We start from the raw sequence: 23,603 nt of genomic DNA, 5'->3' as shown, positions 1-23,603 counted from the left end.
GTAAAAGCAGTTGTATTCCGCAGATCAAAATGCCAATCTAGCTTTTGATTATGTTCTACCCTGAAGTATTGCCCTCTTTATGTCAGGAATATCATCCGAATTGCACAAACTTCTATGAACTCTTGATACAGTGATACTTCTCGCCATCATTATTCATTCCTCGGTTCCATGTTGTTGTAACCGGAATGCCGACAAGTAAACTGTGATGTGTGAAATCAATACTCCTAGCAACCCCGTTGCTTGGTAGTTAATGGACAATAAACTCATTCTTAGCGTGTTGGTTATTGCTTTATCATTCTAAGATTGATCGTGCTTCCTAGTCCATATTTCTGGTGCACCCTTCACTCAGTGAGTTAGGATTGTGTAATCCATCACTCTCCTGATCACATCGTCTTGCCCTGAAAAGCAAGATTGTTCTCGATCTTAAAAACGTTGTCGGTGGATCGTGATTTTCCAAATATCTTCTTGGGAGTACCACCAGGTTGTCCCCTGACCGATATGTTGAATTCGTGATCAAGTTAGTTTTCCAATAAACCACTCTTTCTCCAAGAATCCGTGTTGCATACCCCTGAGCTAGTTGGTTAAGCCAAACAACAACTTGGAGAGTTGGAAGATGGAAGCTTGTCCGACTTGGTTCATCACTAAGGGATATCTTTGTGTGTGTGTGTGTGTGTGTGTTGAAGAAAGATGATATCTCCATCGATTGATCCTCGTGATCAGTTGTTGGATCTATTGCCTTGTTAAAACTTTGATTTGAGTATGGGTTATTGTCAAGTCAAATCAGAACCAACGATGTTCGTAATGTTGTCTTACTCGTGGATGGTCCCTCGAGCTTACACCATTACATATTTTGGGTCTGACCAATGCTATCACCTAGTTCACATAATTGTGGAATTCCATTTATATGGAAACCTGGGTGAATTGTTGTTAAGCAACAATTGACAACATTTTCCTCTTGTCCATGATTCATATTGAACATCTAAGTTAGTGTTGGAAACTTTGTAAACAATGCCTTCATGTTCCGTTCATGAAGCATACGTTTGGATGAAAGGAGTGACTTTCTCTAATTCACATGCATCGATGCAAGTTGTCGCCGTGAATTCGAGAAAGCCTGTTTTTGCTTCCTCTAGAATCATCCCAAGTCAGCCATGCACGTGCTAAGTATTTTGTGGTATGTTAGACTGATCATCTTCGTTCCATATGAATTCCTAGCACCCAAGCCACTGATTGACTTGTTCAAGGAAAAGAAGTCTAGCGCACGTAAAGACTTCGAAATCCTTGATGATAGATCCTAACCAGAACTCAATAGTGTTTTATTATAAGACTGCTATGTGGTCATTCCTGTCTTGGACAGCATGTTCACAGGTTTGTAGCAGAACCAGCTCATGTTTTGGAGCTTGCTATTGTAGTTCATTTCCCAAGAATCTCGCAACGTCATCTCGTCGATTTGTGTTGCGAGCTTTCATTTCTCTTTCTAGACTTGAAGAGTCTGGAATGTCCTGACACCAACCAGATCTGAATCTCAGGCAGATATGATGGTTGGAACATTCCCGACATTTGCATCTCGTTCCCAGCTTGCACCGCCTTGTGCCGATCTCCCTTGGACTGCCCTTCTCAGCAATTGTTGTTCAGGATCATCTTCAGAAGTGGTCCTACCATGGGTCCCATCCATTTCCGATGATAAGCAAAATCATCCATTGCGTTTTCTTCAACAAGGTAGTCCACACCATCCACTCTAGTTTGAGTATGCCACTCTTTTGAACTCCATCAAATAATCGATTGTGATTGCCTTAGGCTGGTATAAAGAGTCTCAATGATTTCTGAATCAAAACTAATTCTTTTTGCCACATAAGGGAATAATTCTACCAGTCATCTTCCCAAAGGTCCCCCGTTTGTTCCGAAGGGCAACCAACTCCTTACTATGTCGACACCGTTCACCACCCTCCTAACTGTGGAAATTCCGCTACTTTATTTAAACCTTGTCATATGCTCATTTCCATCATTCTTGATGTGTGTATCGTGTCTCAGCTCAAGAGATGTTATGTTTCATTTCATGAGCTGATCGTCAGTTGCTCGATCTTTGAGGAGATCAGTTCCGTAGAATTTCTTTCTGTCATCGTCGTGTTGGATGAAGTTCTCAGAGCATGACGTCGAGACAAGATCGTGATCGAATCAACTTTCTTATGAGGCGCAACCTGGATCGTGAAGATTGTGTTAGTTTGCGTTCCCCTTTCCATCTTACCCTACGCTTGAATCTCGGGACGAGATTCTTGTTTTAGTGGGGGTGAGTTGTCACATCCCTAGCTTCTGACAATGCACTAGGCTAGCCTCATGAGTGTCATCATGTTTAAGTTTCAAATGAACTTGAAATGGGGATTGTTTAAACCCTAGCATCAAAGGAATTCACTAGGTTCACCTAAAATACTTTCAGTAAATCCAAATGGCTTTCAAAAATGTTCATCATTTATGGAAAATGCTATAAACAGTAACTAGAGGTGATGCACATTTTTCCATGACCTATTTGGGCCCTGAATTAAATCATACTCTATTTGCATTTGGACATTTAAATGTTATAAAATATTTTAAATGTCCAAATAATCATAAACTTAAATGTTTACTGTTGGATATATTCCAAACAGTGGGCTTGAGCAAGTTTCATGATTTTTGAGTGTGCCTAAGTATTTTAAATAAAGCCCTGACACTACAGAAGAAATAGAAAAAACAGAAAAGAATTAGAAAGAGAGAGAGAGAGAGAGAGAGAGGGAGAGAGAAAACCCACCCGAGGTTACCTGTGCAGCCACCTGGTGGCCCACTTACCTGGCCCAACCCACCCCGAGCCGCCACCGTCTCCCACCTCGCGCCAGAAGGACGCGAGGCGTGTGGCCACCGCGCACCGGCACGCGCGCGGCCACCTCCTCCCTCCCTGCCTGCCTGGCTCCTCCTCGACGCGTCCAGCTGACGCCACGCGACCCCCAGAGCCGTCTGGCTCTCCCTCTCTCTCTCCCAAACGCTCTCCCCCTCCTCTGTTCTCCTCACCGAACGTGCCCGCCGCCGCCGACGAGAACCACCGTGGCCACGGCGCTCCCCTCGCCCCTCCTCTTGGTCCACGAGCTCCGCTACGACATGAAACTCCTCCACACCAAAGCACACGAGCCCAGAAGCACCATAACATCAGCATCGATCGTTCTTCTCCGAGCACGGCTGCCGGACTCCATCGATGGATTCGTCGCCGTCACGACTTCCCCGAGCCCGCCGAGCATCCCGTCTAATGCACCGTGAGCTCCTCTCCATTTCCCCCCTGTCCCCTTCCTCTAGCGCGTCCTCTAGCACCGATTCCGCCATGGCCGAAGCTCGCCGTCCGCCATGGCCGCTAGACCTGCTGTTGCGGAGCCTTCCTCGACCGCGTAGCTCTTCTTCGTGCTCCTGGAACACCGTACTTGCTGCTCCGCTGCTCGCTTTGATCATCCGCTTGCTTTGACACCGCGCCCGTGCACCACCGAACTCCGGTCGCCGCCCAACTCGTCGCCGCCGCCACTACAGCTCGCACTAGCGCCAGCCACCACAACCGCTGGATGCGCACGAGTCCCAGCTCGCCGTAGAACCCAATCGCGCCCTAAACTGTGCCCTGTAGCACGAACCTGACGCGTCTCCGCCGCTCCGTTGGTCGCCGCCGGCCCGACTCTGGCGATGATGACGTGGCATCATCATTAGCCACTAATGAGGCAGTTATTTAGCGCATGTTTCACTGACAGCCCAGCCCCACCTTTTATTTAACCACAGATTTAACCCCTAGTTAAATTAAGCTAACCACAGAAGGCCACGCGTCGGTTTGACTATGGCCAAGTCAGAGTTGACCGGTCCCACGTGTCATCCACCCAAACCAGCCCTGAGACACTAACATGTAGGCCCCAGCCGTCAGGTTTGACCTGGGCTAACGCTGTTGACTAGCTGATGTCAGCATTACGCATTGATGATGTAGTAATCATTTTCCTGGATTATTTCTAATTCTAAATGTTTTGGAAATTCCAGAAAATGTTTAGAACTTCTAAAAATCATAGAAATTAAACCGTAACTTCAAATGAAATAAGTTATATATGAAAAATGATCAGAAAAATCCAAAGAATCTGTTCATGGAATTTTCATGCATGTTTGAGCAAGTTAACCTCACTGTTTAGGATGAAACATGATTAGGGAAAATGTCATAATAGGTTTGGAGTTGGAATTTGATGTAGTTTGAATTCCACTTCAATTAAAATGACTTTTTGTTGCATTAGCCCAAATAACAGCATATTGCCATGCCATGATCATGCATCATATTGTGCATTGCATTGATTGTGTTCTTCCTTGTTGCCGGTATTTGTCGCCTCTCGGTAGACGACGTTCCGATAATGAGATCGATGACACCGATGAAGAACTATACTATCTTCAGAAGTGCCAGGCAAGCAAAACCCCCTTGTTCATTCCGATACAATCCCACTCTCTCGCTCCTGCTCTCTTTTACTGCATTAGGACAACAACGATTCAACTGTTACATGCTGCGGTAGTTGAACCCCTTTCCTCTGCATGACCTGTCATTGCCATAGTAAATAGATCAAACCCACTAGCATGAGTAGGAATTGTTTGAGCCCTGATGTGCCTACTCATTCATGATTTTTTGTCATGTCTGCTACTTCTTAGTGTTGAGTCAGGTCCGATTCATCGGGGATGAATTGGAATGTGGTGAACATGTCCTACTGTTGAGAGCTAAGTGTGTGAACACGATTTGGTAAAGGTAGTGGTGAGAGGCCATGTAGGAGTACATGGTGGGTTGTCTCATTGCAGCCGTCCTCAGGAACCGAGTTCTGTGTTTGTGATCCATGAACAGTTACTACCACACATTGGGCTCCGGACGCTCCAAGCTCTCTCGACTTATTAATCAACTCGATCTTTGTCCAGGAGTTGCAACTAGTTTCTGGTGTTTTTTAGGTAGTGTTAGTAGTCTACCAAGTGGCACCCGGTACAAGTGGGCTTGGGACAGACTAGGCACAGTGGCACGGTGTACCAAGTGGCACCCGGATGGTGGGCTTGGGAACCCTGCTCACATCGTTTGGGGCCGTGAGCGACACCCCGGCCAGATCTCCTTGTGGATGGAACCCGAATAGGCGATAAACCTGGATGAGAGACTTGTGTGATTAGTCAGATCGTGGCCGACTCCCTCACCAGGCTTCCGCTTGAAGGTTGCCGAGATACATGACGTGTACATGGTGGTAAGTGGCGAGAGCGCGTGTGAAGAAGTACACCTCTGCAGGGTTATCATTATCTATTCGAATATCCGGATTCCTCGGATATGGAAACTTGGACCCCTTGCATAGTTCATAGACAAGTGAAAGTGGATACTCTAAAACTCGCAAGATAAGCGTGAGTGTTATGGATGGCGTTCTCGTAGGGAGATGGAACCAGAGCGGATCCATAGTGGTGTATTGATATGGTGAATATGTGGACTCGTGTGCGCCACCTCAAAGAGTTACTTGCAGTCATAGTTTAGGATAGCCACTTAGTCAAAGCTGGCTTGCTGCAGTTAAACTCCACCACCCCTTTGATGATACCGATGCATATGTAGTTAGTTCTGATGTAAGTCTTGCTGGGTACATTTGTACTCATGTTTGCTTAATTTATGTTTTAGCAGAGAGACTTCAGTCTCGCTAGTAGTTCCACGTGGACTTCAACGTTTAGCTCGTTACCTCAGCTACGATCTTGTACCCTTGGGAGTGTCTTGTAGATAGTCAGGCTTCTTAGCCTTCTTCATTTGTAGTTGTCTGTACTCAGACAAGTTAAGCTTCCGTATGTGCTTGTTGCTTGTATGCTCTGTATGTTGGGTCATGAGACCCATGTTTGTAATATCTCGCTCCTCGGAGCCTAATGAATAAATACTTGAGTCGTAGAGTTATGTTGTGATGCCATGTTGTATTTACACATATCGAGCATATTATGTGTATGATTGAAATGCTTGGTATGTGTGGGATCCGACAATCTAGTTGTTTATCCTTGGTAGCCTCTCTTATGGGGAAATGTAGTCTAGTGCTTGCATGAGCCATAGTAGTCCGCTACAGCCCGGTTCACCGGAGTCCTGCTAGCCCAGCAGTACTGCTCAAGGCACTTGACTGGCCGGCATGTGTTTCACTTCGTTCCTGTGTCTGTTCCGTCGGGGAAATGTCACGCGGTGACATCCGGAGTCCTGCCTAGCCTGCTACAGCCCGGGTTCCTAGAGTCCTGTTAGCCCAGTGCTACAGCCCGGATTCACACGCTGCTGACCGACATGCTCGATGTGATTCATGTATGCCTGTCCCCATAGGTTGGTGCCGCTTTGGGTTCACGACTAGCCATGTTGGCCCGGGTTCTCTGTCATATGGATGCTAGCGACACTATCATATACGTGAGCCAAAAGGCGCAAACGGTCCCGGGCCATGGTCAGGCGACACCCGTGGGAATACCGTGCGTGATGCCGCAAAGTGATATGAGGTGTTACCGGCTAGATCGATGTGACTTCGAATCGGGGTCCTGACATCACCGACGACCCTTCTTCCCTTTCAGCGGAGCTTCCAGGCAAGAAAACCCCCCTTGAGCATTTCGATATCGCCTATTTCTTTCCTCTCATGCTTGCATTAGAACTGCTACTGCTTTATGTATGATCCTACTTTGATGCATAGCCTGTTGTTGTTACGTACTTTCATACCTTACCTGCTTATCCTAAATTGCTTAGTATAGGTTGGTTAGTGATCCATCAGTGACCCCCACCTTGTCCCAGTTGCCTCGCTTTATGTTCGATGACTCGATCAACGTGATCGACGTCCAGGCCCCGACACCGCACATCACCCCCCTAGTTGTACAACTTTGCAGAGTTACCATCGAGTTCCGAGGGTGGAACCTCTTACATCACTCCTGATGAGATATCCGTAGTGTAGCTATACGGTCGATGTCATCGAGGGTGATTTCCTCCTTAACCACTTCCGTTACGGCTCTATCGTGCAACCCATCAAATGTGAACCTCGAGGGTGGATCCTCTTACGTTCACCTTGATGATAACATCGAGTGGGATTCACCGGGGGTGACTCCTCGGGGTTTCCCCTTCGTGTTAGACACACAGTTACTATGGTTACTATGACTTTGCACTGAGCCATGTTACTAAAGACGGGTCGGCCCTGAGGGGTACCCGCGCGAGCTTAATAGCGAGTGATGTGGAGTCGGGTTGACCTGGAAGGTGCCCGCGAGATACTTACGAGGTGTGGCCGGGCATTCTTAGCCCTTGCCGCAAGTACTCGAGACGGGGCGACGGGGTCACATCGATCGTGCGTCTCTGCTCGTTACTATGTGCTCCTAATCCACTACGGTTTGGATATTTGATCCGAGGGGCCTCTGGCCTGATAGCACTAACCATCACGTGGGCATAGTATGGGCGTTCTGCGTCGTATACATCAGCCGAAGCTTAATAGACGTCAGCGACTGAGCGGCGCGCGCCGGGTTGGACTGCGTAAGCACCTGCCTTTTTGAAGGAGGTAGCTAGGTCTGCTCACCGGCCGCCCACGCAACGTGCAGGAGTTCCCAGGGCGATGGCCCATGACCCCTGGGGGCATAGGTTTAGTCCGGCATGCTGGCCTCTCTATTAAGCCTAGGTCGGGTTGCGGCGTATTGTTTGGCCGAGGCCGGGCATGACCCAGGAAAGTGTGCCCGGCCGGAGTTAATCGAGCGTGGTGGGTAAGTTGGTGCACCCCTGCAGGGAAGAAAACATCTATCGATAGCCTGTCCTACGGTAACGGACACTTGGAGTTGTATCCCGATCGATACAACTAGAACTGGATACTTGTGATGAGAAATGGATAGTATGGCTCTGGGATTGTTTTCTCGCACGGAGTCGAGAAAGGATCTCTGGCCGAGGTTGATAACACTTCTACTACTTTACCTTATGCTACTCTACTCCCTCCTGTTGCTACAAGATGGTGGGTTCCAGAAGATGCTAGTCTTCGATAGGCTAGGCTTTCCCCTTCTCTTCTGGCATTCTGCAGTTTAGTCCATAGATACAACCCATTTCCTTTGATACAGATTCATACTTAGTTTAGATCTGATGTAAGTCTTGCGAGTACTTTGGATGAGTACTCACGGTTGCTTTGCTGCCTCTTTTTCTCCTATACCCGATTGTTGCGACCAGATGACGGACCCCAGGAGCCAGACGACGCCACTGGTGACTACTACTACCCCGAGGGTGCCTACTACTACGTGACGGCCGCCGACGACCTGGAGTAGTTAGGAGTCTCCCAGGCAGATCGTTGTTGCTTTTGTGCTAGCCTTCTTAAGGCATACTTGTCTAACTTATGTCTGTACTCAGATATTGTTGCTTCCGCTGATTCTTGTGTATTCGAGCCCTCGAGGCCCGTGGCTTGTAATATATAGCCTGTATTATTTTAATTTGTGTCTAGAGTTGTGTTGTGATATCTTCCCGTGAGTCCTTGATCTTGATCATACACATTTGCGTGTATGATTAGTGTATGATTGAATCGAGGGCGTCACTTGATTTTCAGCGAAGTATTCGGCTGTCGCATGTGCATATTCTGCGACGAGTCTCAGTGTCACAATAAATGTTGGGGGTCCTTTTTTTGTTAACGTAAATAGAGAAATAACAAGTATTTGTTTTTTAGCTGACTCATTTAGCAGGATCTCTTTCCATAATAGCGGGAACTTTGAATCGGAATCATCCGGTTCCCTCCTAACAAAGGGAATTGGGAACGTCGGGTTAGGCCCTTCCTCTCATACCACGTTCCCGGCGAGTCGAGAGGCCGACACAGCGAGGCGAATGTTACTGCGACGGTACGACGAGGACACGTGCCCCTGTTGCAGGGACAAGTCACGCGTGACTGCATCGGAGTGGAATAGGGGTAATTTCAGGTTAGATCTCTTTACTAAAAAACATCATAGCAAAATTTTAGGTCCCCTCTCGAACTAAGTTATTTATCTGAATATACAGTTTCACATCATTACAGGAAATCCTATACCTGTGTATTACCACCCGGAATGGAGCCATCGTCGTGTTCGGTGCCTCATGGTTTTCTAAACCTGATCTCAGAGCTGGTTATATTTACTTTTGATGTTATGCAGGCAATGGATAGTAGATGGCTTACTGATGAAACGAAGCTGACGCCACCATACATGGCTGGTATGAATCAATTTATCCAATTCACACTTGCTCACAACAACGGGGCCAAAGATATTTTGTGCACATGCAAAGATTGCGATAATGGAGTCACATAAATATCACATGTATGCTCAGGACCTCTACCAGGTGGATCTATCATTGGGAATCATGGGACATCAATGGAAGCAATGGTACTGCCAATGATGATGGTTATGAGTCTGACGACTCTCATGATTTTGAGCTAATTAATCAATTTGTGTATGATATGCCGGGAGCTCTTATGGATGACATGCTCAAGAAATCTGAAAATAAAGAAGATGTATCAGGTGGGTTTGACATTTTCCAAAAGCTCAAAGAAGAAGCGATGAAACCCCTTCACGAGGGATGCAGCACTATGACATAGTTGACATTCATTATCAAGGTTCTTCATATCAAAACATATACCTGTATGACCAACATGACATTCAATATGCTTTTTTCAGTCGTTGAAACTTGCTTTGCCTAAGGCGAACGGAAAGGAACTTTATAAATTGAGAATGAGAAAGAGTAAATACCATGCTCTAATTGTTTTTCGCCGTGCTACATTGTAAAACTGCCATCCTCTAGATAAAAAAATTTATCTCCAAAAAGAAACTGTCATGCCACTAAAAATAAAAATGCCATCCTCTCAAACATTAAAAAATGTCATCCTGTTTATAAAAAAATATATCATCCCCTCAAACATTAAAATGTCATCCTCTCAAACATTAAAAAATGTCATCCTATCTATAATAAAAAATGTCATCCTCTCAATAATAAAAATGCCATCCTATTGTTAATAAAAATGCCACCCTACTGTTATTAAAACTGCCATGTCATTAAAAATAGAAATGCCATCTCTCAAATAATAAAAATGCCATCTTCTCAATAATAAAAATTACCGCCTGTTATTGATAAAAATACCATCCTATTGGTAATAAAAATGCATGCCATGAGATATAAAAATGCCATCTCTCAAAAATATAAATGCCATCTCTCAATAATAAAAATGCCATCCTCTATAATAAAATGACATCCTCTCAAACATTAAAAAATGCCATCCTATCTATAATAAAAAAATGCCATCCCCTCAATAATAAAATGCCATCCTATTGTTAATAAAAATGTCATCCTGCTGTTAATAAAACTGCTATGTCATTAAAAATAAAAATGCAATCTTCTCAATAATAAAAAGTCCATATTATTATTGATAAAAATACCATCCTATTGGTAATAAAAATGCCTTGCGCTTGGTAATAAAAATGCCATGACATGAGAAATAAAAATGGCATCTCTCAAATATATAAATGCGATCTATCAATAATAAAAATGCCATCTTCTCAATAATAAAAATTCCATCCTATTATTGGTAACAATACCATCCTGTTGGTAATAAAAATTCCATGCCATAAGAAATAAAAAAACTCCTATTGATAATGCACAGGAGGTCATGGGTTCCACCCCCCTACCTCATGACCTTTGTGACGCGTCCGCCAGGAATCAGTGTACCACGAATGACTGGATAAGATCTGCGTGGCAGTGGCCTTGCGCGGAGATCCATGCATGTGCAATGTACAACGATGAGGGCGTTCGCTGGCTCTTGCCTCCTGGCTGACGTATGTTAGCTACCATTTCCATATTAATTTGATCACATAGTATATGTAAATTGAATGGCACTTCATAGTAACATGCAAATAAGCATAATACTGAAACGCTCATCATCGATTCGTCACATGTCTCATACAAATAAGTTTCTCTCAAGGGAGTTAAACATGTGGATGCATCCGCCTCTTGCTACGAAGGGATGAGCGCGGGCTGCCTTAGTATGGAGTCTGAACAAGCATCAAAATCTCAAAACCCAAACATCTCCAGATTTCCCACAAAATCTGAGTCCCACCATCACCTATCGCACATCAGCTACTACTTGATTGTTAGAAACCTGAGGATAGACACAAGAGATTAGGCACATGTAAACGAATGCACCATAAAGAAAAAAAGATATAGAAAACCAAAGCATGTCCTTTTCAAAAGTGAAATGAATAACGAGTTATCATCTGGAATGACATGCATGTCTTGACATCAGGACTGCTGTGAAGAAAATGGTCAATTGGACATTATGATGGCACTTCAGGTCTCAAAACGATGTATTGCCCAATTTATAGTCGTGCATTTTATCAGTTAATGATTGCCGCTAGTACAAATAATGTCCATGCTAAAAAAACTATACTCCTAGATAAAGAGTCCATGCTAAAAAACTTGTTGATAGTTTTTAGCAGGATTACAAATTGCTACCACAAGACTGTACGACTGGAGGAACAGGTTCAAGTAGCTAACATTCTACAGAGATCTGCGCCAATTAAAAACAAATAATACTAGTTCCACTGCAACACTAACTAGAACTTAACCAATTACGGGCTAACTTAAATGACGATGACATTTTTTCACTGGAGGATGATGATATATAACTATATAAGGCAACACATACTAATTGTAATTGGCAAAAGGACAGAACATTATTTCGCCAGATCATAAATGTATGGACTGGGTAAGAGATATATCATCCTAAACATGTGAGTGGATGGCATACAGGTAATAATGGATCAATATAGAAGCATGAGCTAAGAGATAGTACCCAGCGACGCATTGGATGGTAACTTGGCACGCTTTATTTAGCGTGATGTCTGTCTACACGAACCAGAACATCTGCCAAAGTCTTGTTTTCTGTGACACACTTCTTACCTGAAAAGGGGTTCCTTTCATCAAGGTACAAGAATTTGAACAGAATAGTAACAGGAAACAATTTGTTCGTACAGTATATCGCATTTTATATAATTATAAGCTAGCAACCAGAAGCTAAAATCGTACAAATTACCACGTAAATATTTGTCAAGAAACTCTCTGACCAAGACAATACCTAACTTGATTAGAATGTCAAATATAGAACATGCAGTGTAAATTAGAAATTCATAAACAACAGATAACTCTAATCATGTTTTAGCCTGGAAATTTGAACTTGGAACAAATCACCAAAGAAGGCTGCTGCCACTTGGCAGCGTTAACTAGGAATCAACTACTGATTCAGTTGTTTAGAACTTTACATCACTGCTATTGCCAAAGACACGTTGCATTTCTCCCATGAAAATCCCCACAATGATGAACTCCATTTGAGAAATAGTTTCAGAAAAGAAGTGGACAGCTTCATAACTGAGAATACGTTAACTACGCCCTCTGTCCCATAACGTAAGACGTTTTTTGACTCTAGTGTAATGTCAAAAAAACGTCTTACATTATGGGACGGAGGGAGTATTATATAGGAATAACCTAAGCTACAGTGTGCCAGGACAGGGAACGTAGCTCTAAAAATTGCTGTTCAAAAGCTAAATCACTCATATACTGCATACACGTTTCAAGATAATTTCTCTATGACCAAGGCAATAGCTAACATGATTGGAAAACCATCAGGTTGAAATGCTTGAAGAGACATTTGGACAAACTAGAAGCATGCCCCAAGAACACAACAAATGTGGAACACAAGGGGCCAAACACACATGAATTAGACTAAGCATATATATGGAGTCTCATCAACACAGCTCCTTTTTCAAGAAATGTGTCACTGTGAATCTGTGATCACCTGGAATCGTGCTTGATCGAAGAAATGAGGGGAGCACACAAGGTAGATAGGAGGTTGTTGCGGCCTCCCTCGGAGGATACATGCCACTAGGTATTGCAGTAATCTCAATCATCCTCTTCCTGGACATGTCGATGCTGAAATTAACTCTGTCCACGTTGAGATGCAGCAGGTTGGTGTCCAGTGGATCGACAGCAGCAACAAAAGGCATCTCCTTGGCATTACCTCCACTAGGCAAAAGATCAACCGACACCTCGTGCTGCAGCGTCCAGCGGCCGCTCTCGTCGTCGAGCGTGAAGGGTCTGATATGGAACGGGTCGACCTCGGCAAAGAGCAGCCTGCCGGCGCTGACCCCCATGTGGCGATGCTTGATAAGCCGCCTCATTTCGCTCTCGGCCAGTTGGTCAGGAAGCATGCTGTGTGCCGGCAGCTCGACGGGGCAGAGTTCAGGCCGGTCGCTGAACGGATCGACGCAGATGGCGCCCCAGCTCACGTCCACCCACCAGAGCCGGCCTCCGAAGTCCAGCACCTCGTGAATCATGTACATTCGCCGGTGAGGCGGCATCGGGGAAGGAAGGACCAGCTCCTCCCAGTCCCCCGACTCCGAGGAGAACCGGCGCAGCAGGAAGCGCCGCCCGCCGTCGACCTCGGTGAGCTGAGCAGCAGCATACCTCTTGGGCGGCCCGCTGGCGCCGTAAGCCTGGGTGAGGAGCCCCATGCCGTTGGTAAAGGTCTTCTCGGCGCCGTCGAAGTCCGGGAGGCGGAGCAGCTGGCCGGTGACCGGGTTGCAGACGAAGCGCGCGAACCTCTGGTAGAGGAGCTTGAGGTCATGAGTCTGGAGGCGGGCTCTGCAGGTGTCCAGGAGGAGGAAGCCGTGGCCGCTGGCGGCGTGGACGAGGCCCTTAAACAGGCTGATGCACTTGGGTTGGGGCGGAAAGGGGTCGATGTCGGGGGCGTGTCTGGGCATGGAGACGGAGGAGACGGACGGCGGCGGGGCGAGCGAGGACGACACGCTTCCCGTGGAGCTGGACCCCTGGGAGATCCGGTACATCATCGCCCAGGGAGGGCGCGCGGCGGCGGTGGAGAGGGTGCGGCGAAGGCGGCCGGAGACGGCGGCGCGGAGAAGGGACAGCATCTTGGCGGTGAAACGAGAGAACTGATGCACCAGATGCACCAGCGCGGTATGGGCCGTTGGATTCGAAAAAGAGGGACAGGATCCGGTCCGTTGATGGGCCTGGCGTTACATTTGCAAAACAGTCCTTGCAGTACACCTAAATCCAGCGATCTGACCTCTCTGTACACACATCGTCTTCCTCCTCTCGCCTTATTCTGTACCAGGCCGTCCAGCGGCGCGCTAGGGTTCGGGAAGGCTTCTCCGTCGCCTCTCCCCCTCTCCTGGACCAACTCCCCTTCTGTCTTGTACCTAGTTTCGGCCCCGTTGAAGCACGAGCGCCCCTCCTCTTCTCTGAGTCGCGCCCAACGAAGACGCCATTGCCGCCGTCGAGCGCGTAAATGTAGCGCCGCTGCGCTGTAGCTCCGGGGGACGACGAGGAACTACTGCCCAAAGGAGACGGCTATCTTCTGCACCTCGATGATCTTAGGGTATGTTCTCTTATCCCATTATCCATTTATCATGCTCATATTGGGTTCTTCCGATTTGTGATTTTTCCCTAATTGATTCCAAACTAGTGTCATTGCGAACTTGATTAAGTAGTATGAGCACCAGATTTATGTATGAGATACACGGCTGCAAATACTTGCAAAATAGCCCTTGCAAACTTGAATAAGCAGTGTTCTGAACCTTAATGTGTACTGTATTTTCTAGCATAGAAAAACCATATTTATGCAAACTCTAAAGGAAGATTTGTGCAGCTGTGCGGTTGAATAGGATCTGGCCATCGTCCTTTACAGCTCAGGATCTGAGGTATAAGCACCGAATTTGGTTGTTCTGTTACTAGTTGTTCATGTGGGGTTCTTGTATATGAACTTCTTCCAGATTGCTGATATGAAGTGGAAACGACATTTGCAATGTTGAATTAAACTTTCCATGGTAATTATAGTTGTTCCGGTTCCTCATTTTTGTAAAACCCTTGATCATGTTCAGTTGAACTTTCTATTTAATTACTAGTTGTTGATGTTCCTCATTTTGTCTTGCTGCAACTGCAATCCACATTGTCCGCATGCTAAGTAAAAATCTTGATGTTTTGTGGTTATATTTGCACAAAAAAAAGCAACCATGGAGTCCATGGGAAGTGCCGCCTAAGTTTTGCCATGGTCAACTACGGCAATGGGAGTTGAAGATGATGCCAACAGTTTTGCCTTGGTAATTTATTTGTTGTATTGGTCATCGATGTACATCACACCGTTTTCGTCACCTGATGTTTTTTTTTTCTTGAAATTTCTAGGGCACGATCCATCAGGTCGAAAACGATGGAAATAGCTACCCTACGCCAACGCGAACTAGCAGTCTTCTGTTTTGTGTAAGTAGTTTTCTTTTTCTCACATCCAATGCATGAGTTGCAGTTTATGAACTGAACATCTTTTTATTTTGCATATCCAGGGGTCAAGATATGATCCCGAGTGTGATCCTAACTTACAACCCGTAATTGGTATGCAATTTGATACCTGGGAGGAAGGTATGGCATTCTTGCTTTGTACTTTAGCAAGTTCATCTCAAATTCATGCACTAGCAAAGGGCCAAGCATATTACTGAGGATTTACTTTGTTGAATACTTCCGTTGTTAAACCTAGAAGACTGTTGATTGAGGTTAGTTTCGGTAAAGTTGCACAAAGTTATGTTCTACTCCAGGTACAAGTCAGGAGCCGGTTAAGTCTGAATTATTTCTCTCCGTAATGATTTTATATGTGATTTGATCTAAGTTCATGCCCCTCTGCTGTTGTGCAGCGGGAGGTTAATTGAATTTGTATCTATTTACCTGGTGATGCAGATTAATAGTTGTTTTATGGTCTCAGGCTGGGGACTGATCGACTCATTTTTTAGGCGAACATAAAGAGTGACCAGGAGTTATGTAAATCTGTAATTACTTCTTTCTTCTCTTTCTTTTTGCATGTGATGCTTTAGCTAATTTGTTAACCAACAAATCTCTGATCTGGCTATTCTGTGGAAAAGAATGATAAGTCGCTCGTAACCATTTTTCACATACAGTCATTACATTCATGCACAAATCTTACTTTATAGCCTGCAGGAGATATGGATAGTGTTTACTCTTTGCCTGATTTCTAGCCCAATGGTGCAATTGGGGGAAACTGACAGATGGGAAGAAACGTAATACTTTGGATAATCGAATAGGAGATCATACCTTGATACTTTAAGCTGCAGAAGGTGGCCGTCTTCTTTGCGATGGTTGGGTCGACGTTGCCCGTACGCGCTCGCCGGCGGCGCAGCCGTTACACGGGAGAGGAGGGGCGTTGGCACTTGTACGACGCTGGAACTAGGTACAGGACACGGGGAAGAAGAGGTCGAGTAGCCCAGCAGAGGAGGGGAGGGAGGAGAGAGAGGCGACGGAGCAAATTGCTAACCCTAGCTTTGCAAATCGCTGGTGTACAGGTACAGAATGGAGCAGAGCAAAGGAAGAAGGCAATGGATATTGGCAGGACTGCTTTGCGCAGTTGAATAACTTTGCAAGGTCCATTGTGTGAAATGTACCAACTGCCACCTTATACTAACATCCAGCCCGTCTGTTCTCCATCCAATGGCCCAGCATCCGTAGCACCAATCCAGCCGGTGCACAGGATACGTTCTCTGGTTCACGGGCACTGGTTCCCGCAGCTCTGACCTCCCTCTCACAACCAGGCTTTCTTTTCCACTATCAGTGAGACGACCTATTGGCTATTGATTCCTCACGTGGTCTATCTCAACTGGTCAACTTTATAGCGTGCGCGTCCGCCTTACCGACCCAAACGGACGAAAAGTAAACAAAGCGCTTGTTCATTTGGATCAGCGCGTTGGAGTTGCTTGAAGCATTGCCGGTCCATAAAGTTGGCCGGTTGGGATAGACCACGCGAGGAACCAATAGCCAATAGGTTGTCTCACTGTCACTGATAGTGGAAAAAAACACGTCCAGTTTTTAGTTGAGTCGGCAGGTACGCCCAACGGGAGGTCGGCCCATTAATGTCGACATGGCCATTAATTAAACATAATTATACATAAATGGCCAGTCAACGTCGGCCAAAGTCCACTTGTGGACCCGGCTGGTCCACGAATAGGACTGCTCCGGCCAAGTGGGGGGCGGCGGTGACCGCTTGTCCGTGGGCGTTGGCTCGCGCTCCGGCTCTGGGTCGGCCTTGGGCTCGACGAGGGGCGGCGCCAGCGGCAGTGGCGACACGAACAGGGGTGCCTGGACGGAGTTCCCCGTCGCGGACAAAGCTAGGGTATAACACCCTCGATGCGACTATAGCTCCCACGTGTCGAGGCACGACTTAGAGACATAATCGCATTGAAGGCATATGTCGCAAGTTAGGCAATCTTCACAACATCCCATGTAATATGATAATAAAAAGGGAGATAACATAGTTGGCTTACACTCGCCACGTCAATCAAGTACATAAATAACATTACATCATCCAAACACTCATGGCCCGACTACGGCGCCAAAATAAAAGAGAACCCAACATGCGACACGGTCCCAATCACCCCCAACTGGGCACCACTACTGATCATCGGGAAAGGAAACATAGTATCGTTGAGAGTCTTCGTCGAACTCCCACTTGAGCTTATACGCGTCTCCTGGAGCGGAATCATCGGGTCCTGCATCTGGTGTAATAGTAATCTGTGAGCCACAGGGACTCGGCAATCTCACACCCTCGCGATCAAGACTATTTAAGCTTATAGGAAGGGGTAAGGCAAATATAAGTGGAGCTGCAGCAAGCGACTAGCATGTATGGTGGCTAACTTATTCGCAAAAGAGAGCGAGAAGAGAAGGCAAAGCGCGAGCGTATAACTAAAGAGGGCAATCCTGCGGCAAACATTACTCCAACACCGTGTCCACTTCCCGGACTCCGCCGAGAAGAGGCCATCACGGCTACACACTCAGTTGAATCATTTTTAATTAAATTAAGGTTTAAGTTATCTACAACCGGACATTAACAAATTCCCATCTGCCCATAACCGCGGGCACGGCTTTCGAAAGTTCAATCCCTGCAGGGGAGTCCCAACTTAGCCCATGACAAGCTCTCACGGTCAACGAAGGAATAGACCTCCTCCCAAGACGTTCCGATCAGACTCGGTATCTCGGTAATTCAAGACACTTCGACAGGTTAAAACAAGACCAGCAACACCGCCCGAATGTGCCGACAAATCCCGATAGGAGCTGCACATATCTCTTTCTCAGGGCACACTCAGATTATCCAAACTTCCGGTAGGCCAGCCCAGAGTTGCCCTTGGTAGCCACCGGCGGCTGACAGTTTGGACCAACACTCAGAGGAGCACTGGCCCGGGGGGGGGGTTAAAATAAGATGACTCTTGAGTCTACAGAACCCAAGGGAAAGAAAAGCCTAGGTGGCAAACGGTAAAACCAAGGTTGGGCATTGCTGGAAAAGCTTTAATCAAGGTGAACTATCAAGGGGTTCCCATTATAACCCAACCGCGTAAGGAACGCAAAATCCGGGAACATAACACCGATATGACGGAAACTAGGGCGGCAAGAGTGGAACAAAACACTAGGCGAGAGGCCGAGCCTTCCACCCTTTACCAAGTATATAGATGCCTTAAGATAACATGGCAATATAATGGTATCCCCAACAAGTAAATAAAAGATGTTCCAACAAGGGACGGCCTCCAATCTTCACCTGCAACTAGCAACGCTATAAGAGGGGCTGAGCAAAGCGGTAACATAGCCAATCAACGGTTTGCTAGGACAATGGTGGGTTAGAGGTTTGACATGGCAATTTGGGAGGCTTTCAAGCAAGTGGTAGGCATCGTAGCAATGGCATAGCAAAGAGCGAGCAAACTAGCATAGCAAAGATAGTAGTGATTTCGAGGGTATGATCATCTTGCCTGCAAAGCTGTCAGAGTTGACTGGATCCTCAAAAGCAAACTCAACGGGCTCCTCCTTAGCGAACTCGTCTCCCGGATCTACCCAAACAAGACAAACAAGCAACAAGGATACAATCAACCACGTGCAAACTCAATCAACACGATGCAAAGATGGTATGCTATGCGGGATGCGATGCGGGATGCAAAATGCAAGATATGACAGGAAATGCATGAACCTAGCCCCAACTTGGAATTCCAAGGGTGCCACTGGAAAGATGAGATGAAATCGCTTGAAAACGATATAAAGAACGCCGGAATCGGAGTTACGGTTTGGAAATGGCAAGCGATTCAAATATGATACCGGTCTGCGATTTACAGCAAGTAGGCATCTAAATGCAATGAGATGAACATGCTACAGCAACCAAACATGACAACAAAATATATGGCCGGGATGCACACAAGATGCTTAACAAAAGTCTAGCACTGAGCTACAGCCAATTCGTCCATTAACAGGTTCAAACAAGCATGGCAAAAACGCAAATGGTAAAACAGATCTCAGACTTAGTGAAATTAACACCTGTCTGGAATTTCAGATCATATAGCCCTCTTCGGAGCAACAAAACAACATGCTACAGGACCTGAACATGACAAAGAAAGACATGGCATGGAGCTACTCAACAAGCTTAACAAAAGTCCCTTAGTGACCTTGAGCCAAAAGGGATCACAAAATATACTAACAAGCACACGAACATAGCAAAAACATAATCAGTTTCCAGACTTAGTGAAAACTAAGACATGCTGAAATATAACTCACGAAGGCATGTAAACGAGCTCGATGCACTCACTACGGTGCAAGTCATGGCAAGGCAAGCATACATACATTAAGAAGGCACAAAATGCTAGCTAGACATGGCAAGAACAAAGGCATAGCATGCACGGATCCACTACAATAGCATCGGCAAAATCGCAAACAAGTTGACGATCTGCCCAGATTCACCACGAAGCAAAAGTAGAGCTCGATTGACTCAAGCTAGGGTGCTCCATAATTGCAAACAAAGACATGGATGGATAGAGCACTACAATATTAACAAAACTCCCGTACTGATCACCCTCAAAAGAGGCACGGATCACTAGGAAACAACATGAACATATGGCATCATGAACTAAATAATCCCAGACTTAGTGAAAACTACTAAGTCCCTGAAAACAGATTTACCGGGTGCCTCACTTTGCAAGCTTGCACAAGTCACCACACACATCACAAAAATGCATGGGTTGCACCTCTGGAAAGATAACAAAATCCTTAACAAAACATCTATAGGACTCATGGGCATATCATGCACACAACAATCATGGCAAAAATGACAAAAGTCTAAGATGAACTAGCAGATCTGACAAATAACTCACGAAGGCCTCTTCTAACAGCATTTCGGGAATCAAGATGAGCTCAAATGAAAATGATGCAATGGAATGAAATGATGTACTCTCTGAGATGAACATTTTGATATGCTATATGCCCAAATCGGAGCTACGGATGCAAAGTTATCACTGGTCAAAGTAGGCATAAAAGTTAGGGTTAGGAGGGAAAAGTCAACCCTCGTGGATTTTGGATCCAGATCTGCACGCTTCCCGAGGCGGTCGCCGGAGGACACTGTTCACCGTCGGAGTTCGTCGGGGAAGAGGCGGAGGTCGCCGGAGAGGGGCCGGGTCGCCGGATCCGGGGCCGGCGAGGTGGAGGCGCGCCGGGGCGCGGTCGCCGGCGTGGTTGGCGCGGGCGGCGCCGGCGACGAATGCGGCGGGGCGGTGACGGCAGGCGGCGGCCGGAGCGGGGCGGCTCCGGTGGCAGAGCCTCGCCGGCGTGGGAGGAGGAGGTCGGGCGCGGGCGGCGGATGAGGGAGCCGGGCGGCGGGGTCGGGCGAGTGGGCCGCGGGGGCCGTGGTCGGGCCGCGCGGGCCTCGGCGGCGGCGGGCGACGGGCGAATGGCGCTGCGACACGTGGCGGCGGCGGGGTAAGTCGGACACGTCCGGCCCGAATCGGACGTGTCCGGCGGCGAGAGGAGGAAGATGACTAGGGTTTTGGGGGGATCCGAGATTTGGAAAGGGGGGGGTCTATTTATAGGTATAGAAGGAGCTAGGAGAGTCCAAATGAGGTGCGATTTTCGGCCACGCGATCGTGATTGAACGCTCTAGGACATGGAGCAGAGTTTGGTGGGTTTTGGGCCAAATTGGAGGGGTGTTGGGCTGCAACACACACGAGGCCTTTTCGGTCCCTCGGTTAACCGTTGGAGTATCAAACGAAGTCCAAATGATACGAAACTTGACAGGCAGTCTACCGGTAGTAAACCCAGGCCGCATGGCAAGTCTCGGTCCAATCCGGAAATGTTTAATCCCCACACACAAAAGAAAGCTAGAAATGACCACCGGAGGAGAACGAAGCGCCGGATTGCAAAACGGACAACGGGGAAAAAGCTCGAATGCATGAGACAAACTTGTATGCAGATGCAATGCACATGATGACATGATATGAGATGCATGAGACGCAAGCAATGACAAGGCAACAACAGCGAATAACTGCACGACACCTGGCACATCGGTCTCGGGGCGTTACATAGGGCTTGTTCCAGCCCATCCCAATGGGCGTCCTCCTCGAGCCGACTCGCTTCCAGCGTGTGCTGCAGGGCCTCCTCGAGGGCGGCTTGGTACTCCGCCTCCGCTTTCTCTTTCTCTGGCTGTACCGAGAGGCGAAAGGGCAAGGGCGAAGCGCCGTGGGCCCTAACAGCCTGCGGCCTTGGGAGCCGCGTGGCGGTTGATGGGACGTGGGCGTCTCCACTTCCCCACGACGCCTCGGTGATCGCGCGAGTTGGACAAGTCCCTGCATGCAGATCGTGTCATGATTACCTGTGATCGTGGAGGCCGGCGGTTGGCCTTCGCCGGCTATAAGTACGGCACGGCGCGTGCCCTTCCAGTCCATCTCTTCTTGCTTTCTCCCTTGCCTCAGTTCTTGCTCTGTCTTGGTGTGATGGCTCCAATTCGCCGGTTTTCCGCGGCAGAGAAGGGAAAGGCTCCTCGAGAGGGACCAGACCCTCTCCCGCCGAAGAAGCGACTCGCCCTTTGCAGTCCGGACGAGGAGGACCGTCAGGTGGTGGCGAGGCCCTGGCGCGAGCGGGCTCCGCCGGGGTTCCCGCTTCCCTTGTATGCCCACGTCGAGGGCCCCGAAGGTGTCGATGCTGATCCCCGCGGTCAGCGCCGTCGTAGGCGCTGTCGGGTCACGAAGGCGTGGGTTGTCCCTCCTGGAGTCCATGCCGAGGGCTCCTCCCAAGAGTTCATGCTCCACGTCGCCATTCCTCTTCAGTCCTGGATCCGTCTGCCTTCCTTCTTCGCCTCCATCGTCCCTCCAGGAGGGCCCCTGGGGCTCTGGCTGCAGCACGCCGACTGCAGCGCCCTCGCGACCGAGGCAGAGGTCGTGGTCGCTGCCCCGGGCGAGGTCTACATGTCCCGCGGTTGGAGAGAGATCGCCCGGGTCAGCAGGGAAAGGGGCGTCTTCGCGGTCCACTTGGAGTACGATGGCGCTGCGGTGATGTTCTTCAAGGTCTTCGACGCGAACGGGCGCCGGCTGGAGTGTTGCCGCGGGAGAGGTGGCCAGGACCTCGCCCTGGTGAGGGCTAGGCCCGTTGACCGCTCCCTTGGCGGAGGCGCCGGAGGGTCCAGTGACTCCAACGAAGTCTTCGCGACTCCGGAGACGAGCGACGACAGCTACGAGCCCCCGAGTCGGCGCCGCTCCCGGAGCAGGGCGGACTTGTCAGGCCGTCGCCAACCCTGATCTGGATGGGGTTGGCGCCGGCGCCTGACGGCCCACTGTTGATGATGGCGTCTTTTGCAGGAGCTCGTGTAGTTAGCATCCCTTAGGATTCGTTCCCTGCGAGGAATCAAAATGCGCCCCGTGGGGGCTTGTAAGGTGTCTGTAGTCCCGTTTGTTTATACATAACCTTTTGCTATGGATCCGTGCGAGTTGCTAATTCCGTTGTAGTTCAGTCCTCCCTTTCGCACCTCGCGAGGGCTTGGTGCTCTGCGTCGACAGGTCCCAGTCCCAAGGCGGCGTCAGCCGTCGCTGGTATGCCAGGTCGCGATGCCGTGGTCAAGGCCAGGAGGTGAGCGACCCGGGGTCCGGTAAGAGCCCCTGAGTCGCGATGCTCAGGAGGTCCCCTTTGGCGCCCAAGCAGCCGTCGCTTGGTGAGAAAGGGAAGCAACGTTGCTAGTACGGAATTGCTTTAGGTGCGGGGGTAGTGCCACGGTAGCCAGTGCTTTGGGTGGTGACTTATCTTGAGAATCGGGGATCATTCCTGGTGTGCCGTCGGGTCCGCGCGTAGGCAGGAGCGGAATCGCTCGGCAAGGTCCTCGCGAGCCCCTTCTCCCTCGCCTCTGCTCCCCTTTCTACTCTACGTCCTCGGGTCCCGGCCCTCGAGCTGGTCTCAGCCGTCGCTGGTATGCCAGGTCGCGATGCCGTGGACAAGGCCAGAGGGTGAGGGCTGGAGAGCCAGTAGGAGCCCTGAGTCGCGATGCTCAGGCGCCCCCCCTTTAACGTGCAAGCGGTTCGCGCGGGCGAGGGTGAAGGGAACTCCGTGAGGGCCTTGGCTAGCGCAGTTCCCTCCAAGGATCCTGCAGAGTCATCACAGAAAGAAGACGGGGTTGCCATGGCAGTCATCAGTCGATCGTTAGTCACTGAAGAGCTTGCTGGTTGGAGCAGGTGAGGTGTATCAGGGCACCCGTGAGCCAGCGCGGGACTCACGAGGCCCTACCTCT

At 48.3% G+C, this 23,603-nt stretch overlaps 1 protein-coding gene and 1 long non-coding RNA gene across 2 annotated transcripts; one reads left to right on the top strand and one right to left on the bottom strand.

Moving 5' to 3' along the window:
* Positions 1-10,865: 10,865 nt before the first annotated feature.
* LOC125521293 (uncharacterized) lies at positions 10,866-14,070 on the bottom strand. The gene is made up of 3 exons (XM_048686353.2): positions 12,813-14,070; positions 11,814-11,920; positions 10,866-11,120 (listed from the first exon to the last, which is right to left on the bottom strand). The coding sequence occupies exons 1-2, from the start codon at positions 13,942-13,944 to the stop codon at positions 11,847-11,849; spliced, it is 1,206 nt and encodes a 401-aa protein (XP_048542310.2). The 5' UTR covers positions 13,945-14,070; the 3' UTR covers positions 10,866-11,120; positions 11,814-11,846.
* Positions 14,071-14,271: 201 nt separating this feature from the next.
* LOC125531218 (uncharacterized) lies at positions 14,272-16,123 on the top strand. Its single transcript, XR_007293122.2, has 5 exons — positions 14,272-14,411; positions 14,682-14,733; positions 15,041-15,132; positions 15,215-15,289; positions 15,370-16,123. It is a non-coding gene; the product is annotated as an uncharacterized LOC125531218 (long non-coding RNA).
* The last annotated feature ends 7,480 nt before the right edge of the window (positions 16,124-23,603 follow it).

The sequence above is a fragment of the Triticum urartu genome, chromosome 1A, assembly GCF_056163025.1.
Source record: "Triticum urartu cultivar PI428250 chromosome 1A, HENAU_Tu73, whole genome shotgun sequence".
NCBI lineage: Eukaryota > Viridiplantae > Streptophyta > Magnoliopsida > Poales > Poaceae > Triticum > Triticum urartu.
The sequence above is the reverse complement of the archived record's forward strand: the minus strand, read 5'-3'. Positions and strand labels throughout refer to the sequence as shown.

Excerpts from the sequence above, each read along its gene's own strand:
- LOC125521293 (XM_048686353.2), bottom strand. The coding sequence starts at position 13,944 with ATGCTGTCCCTTCTCCGCGCCGCCGTCTCCGGCCGCCTTCGCCGCACC. Across the intron at positions 11,921-12,812 it reads TCGATCAAGCACGATTCCAG|GTAAGAAGTGTGTCACAGAA; the intron begins GTGATCACAGAT and ends ACCCCTTTTCAG.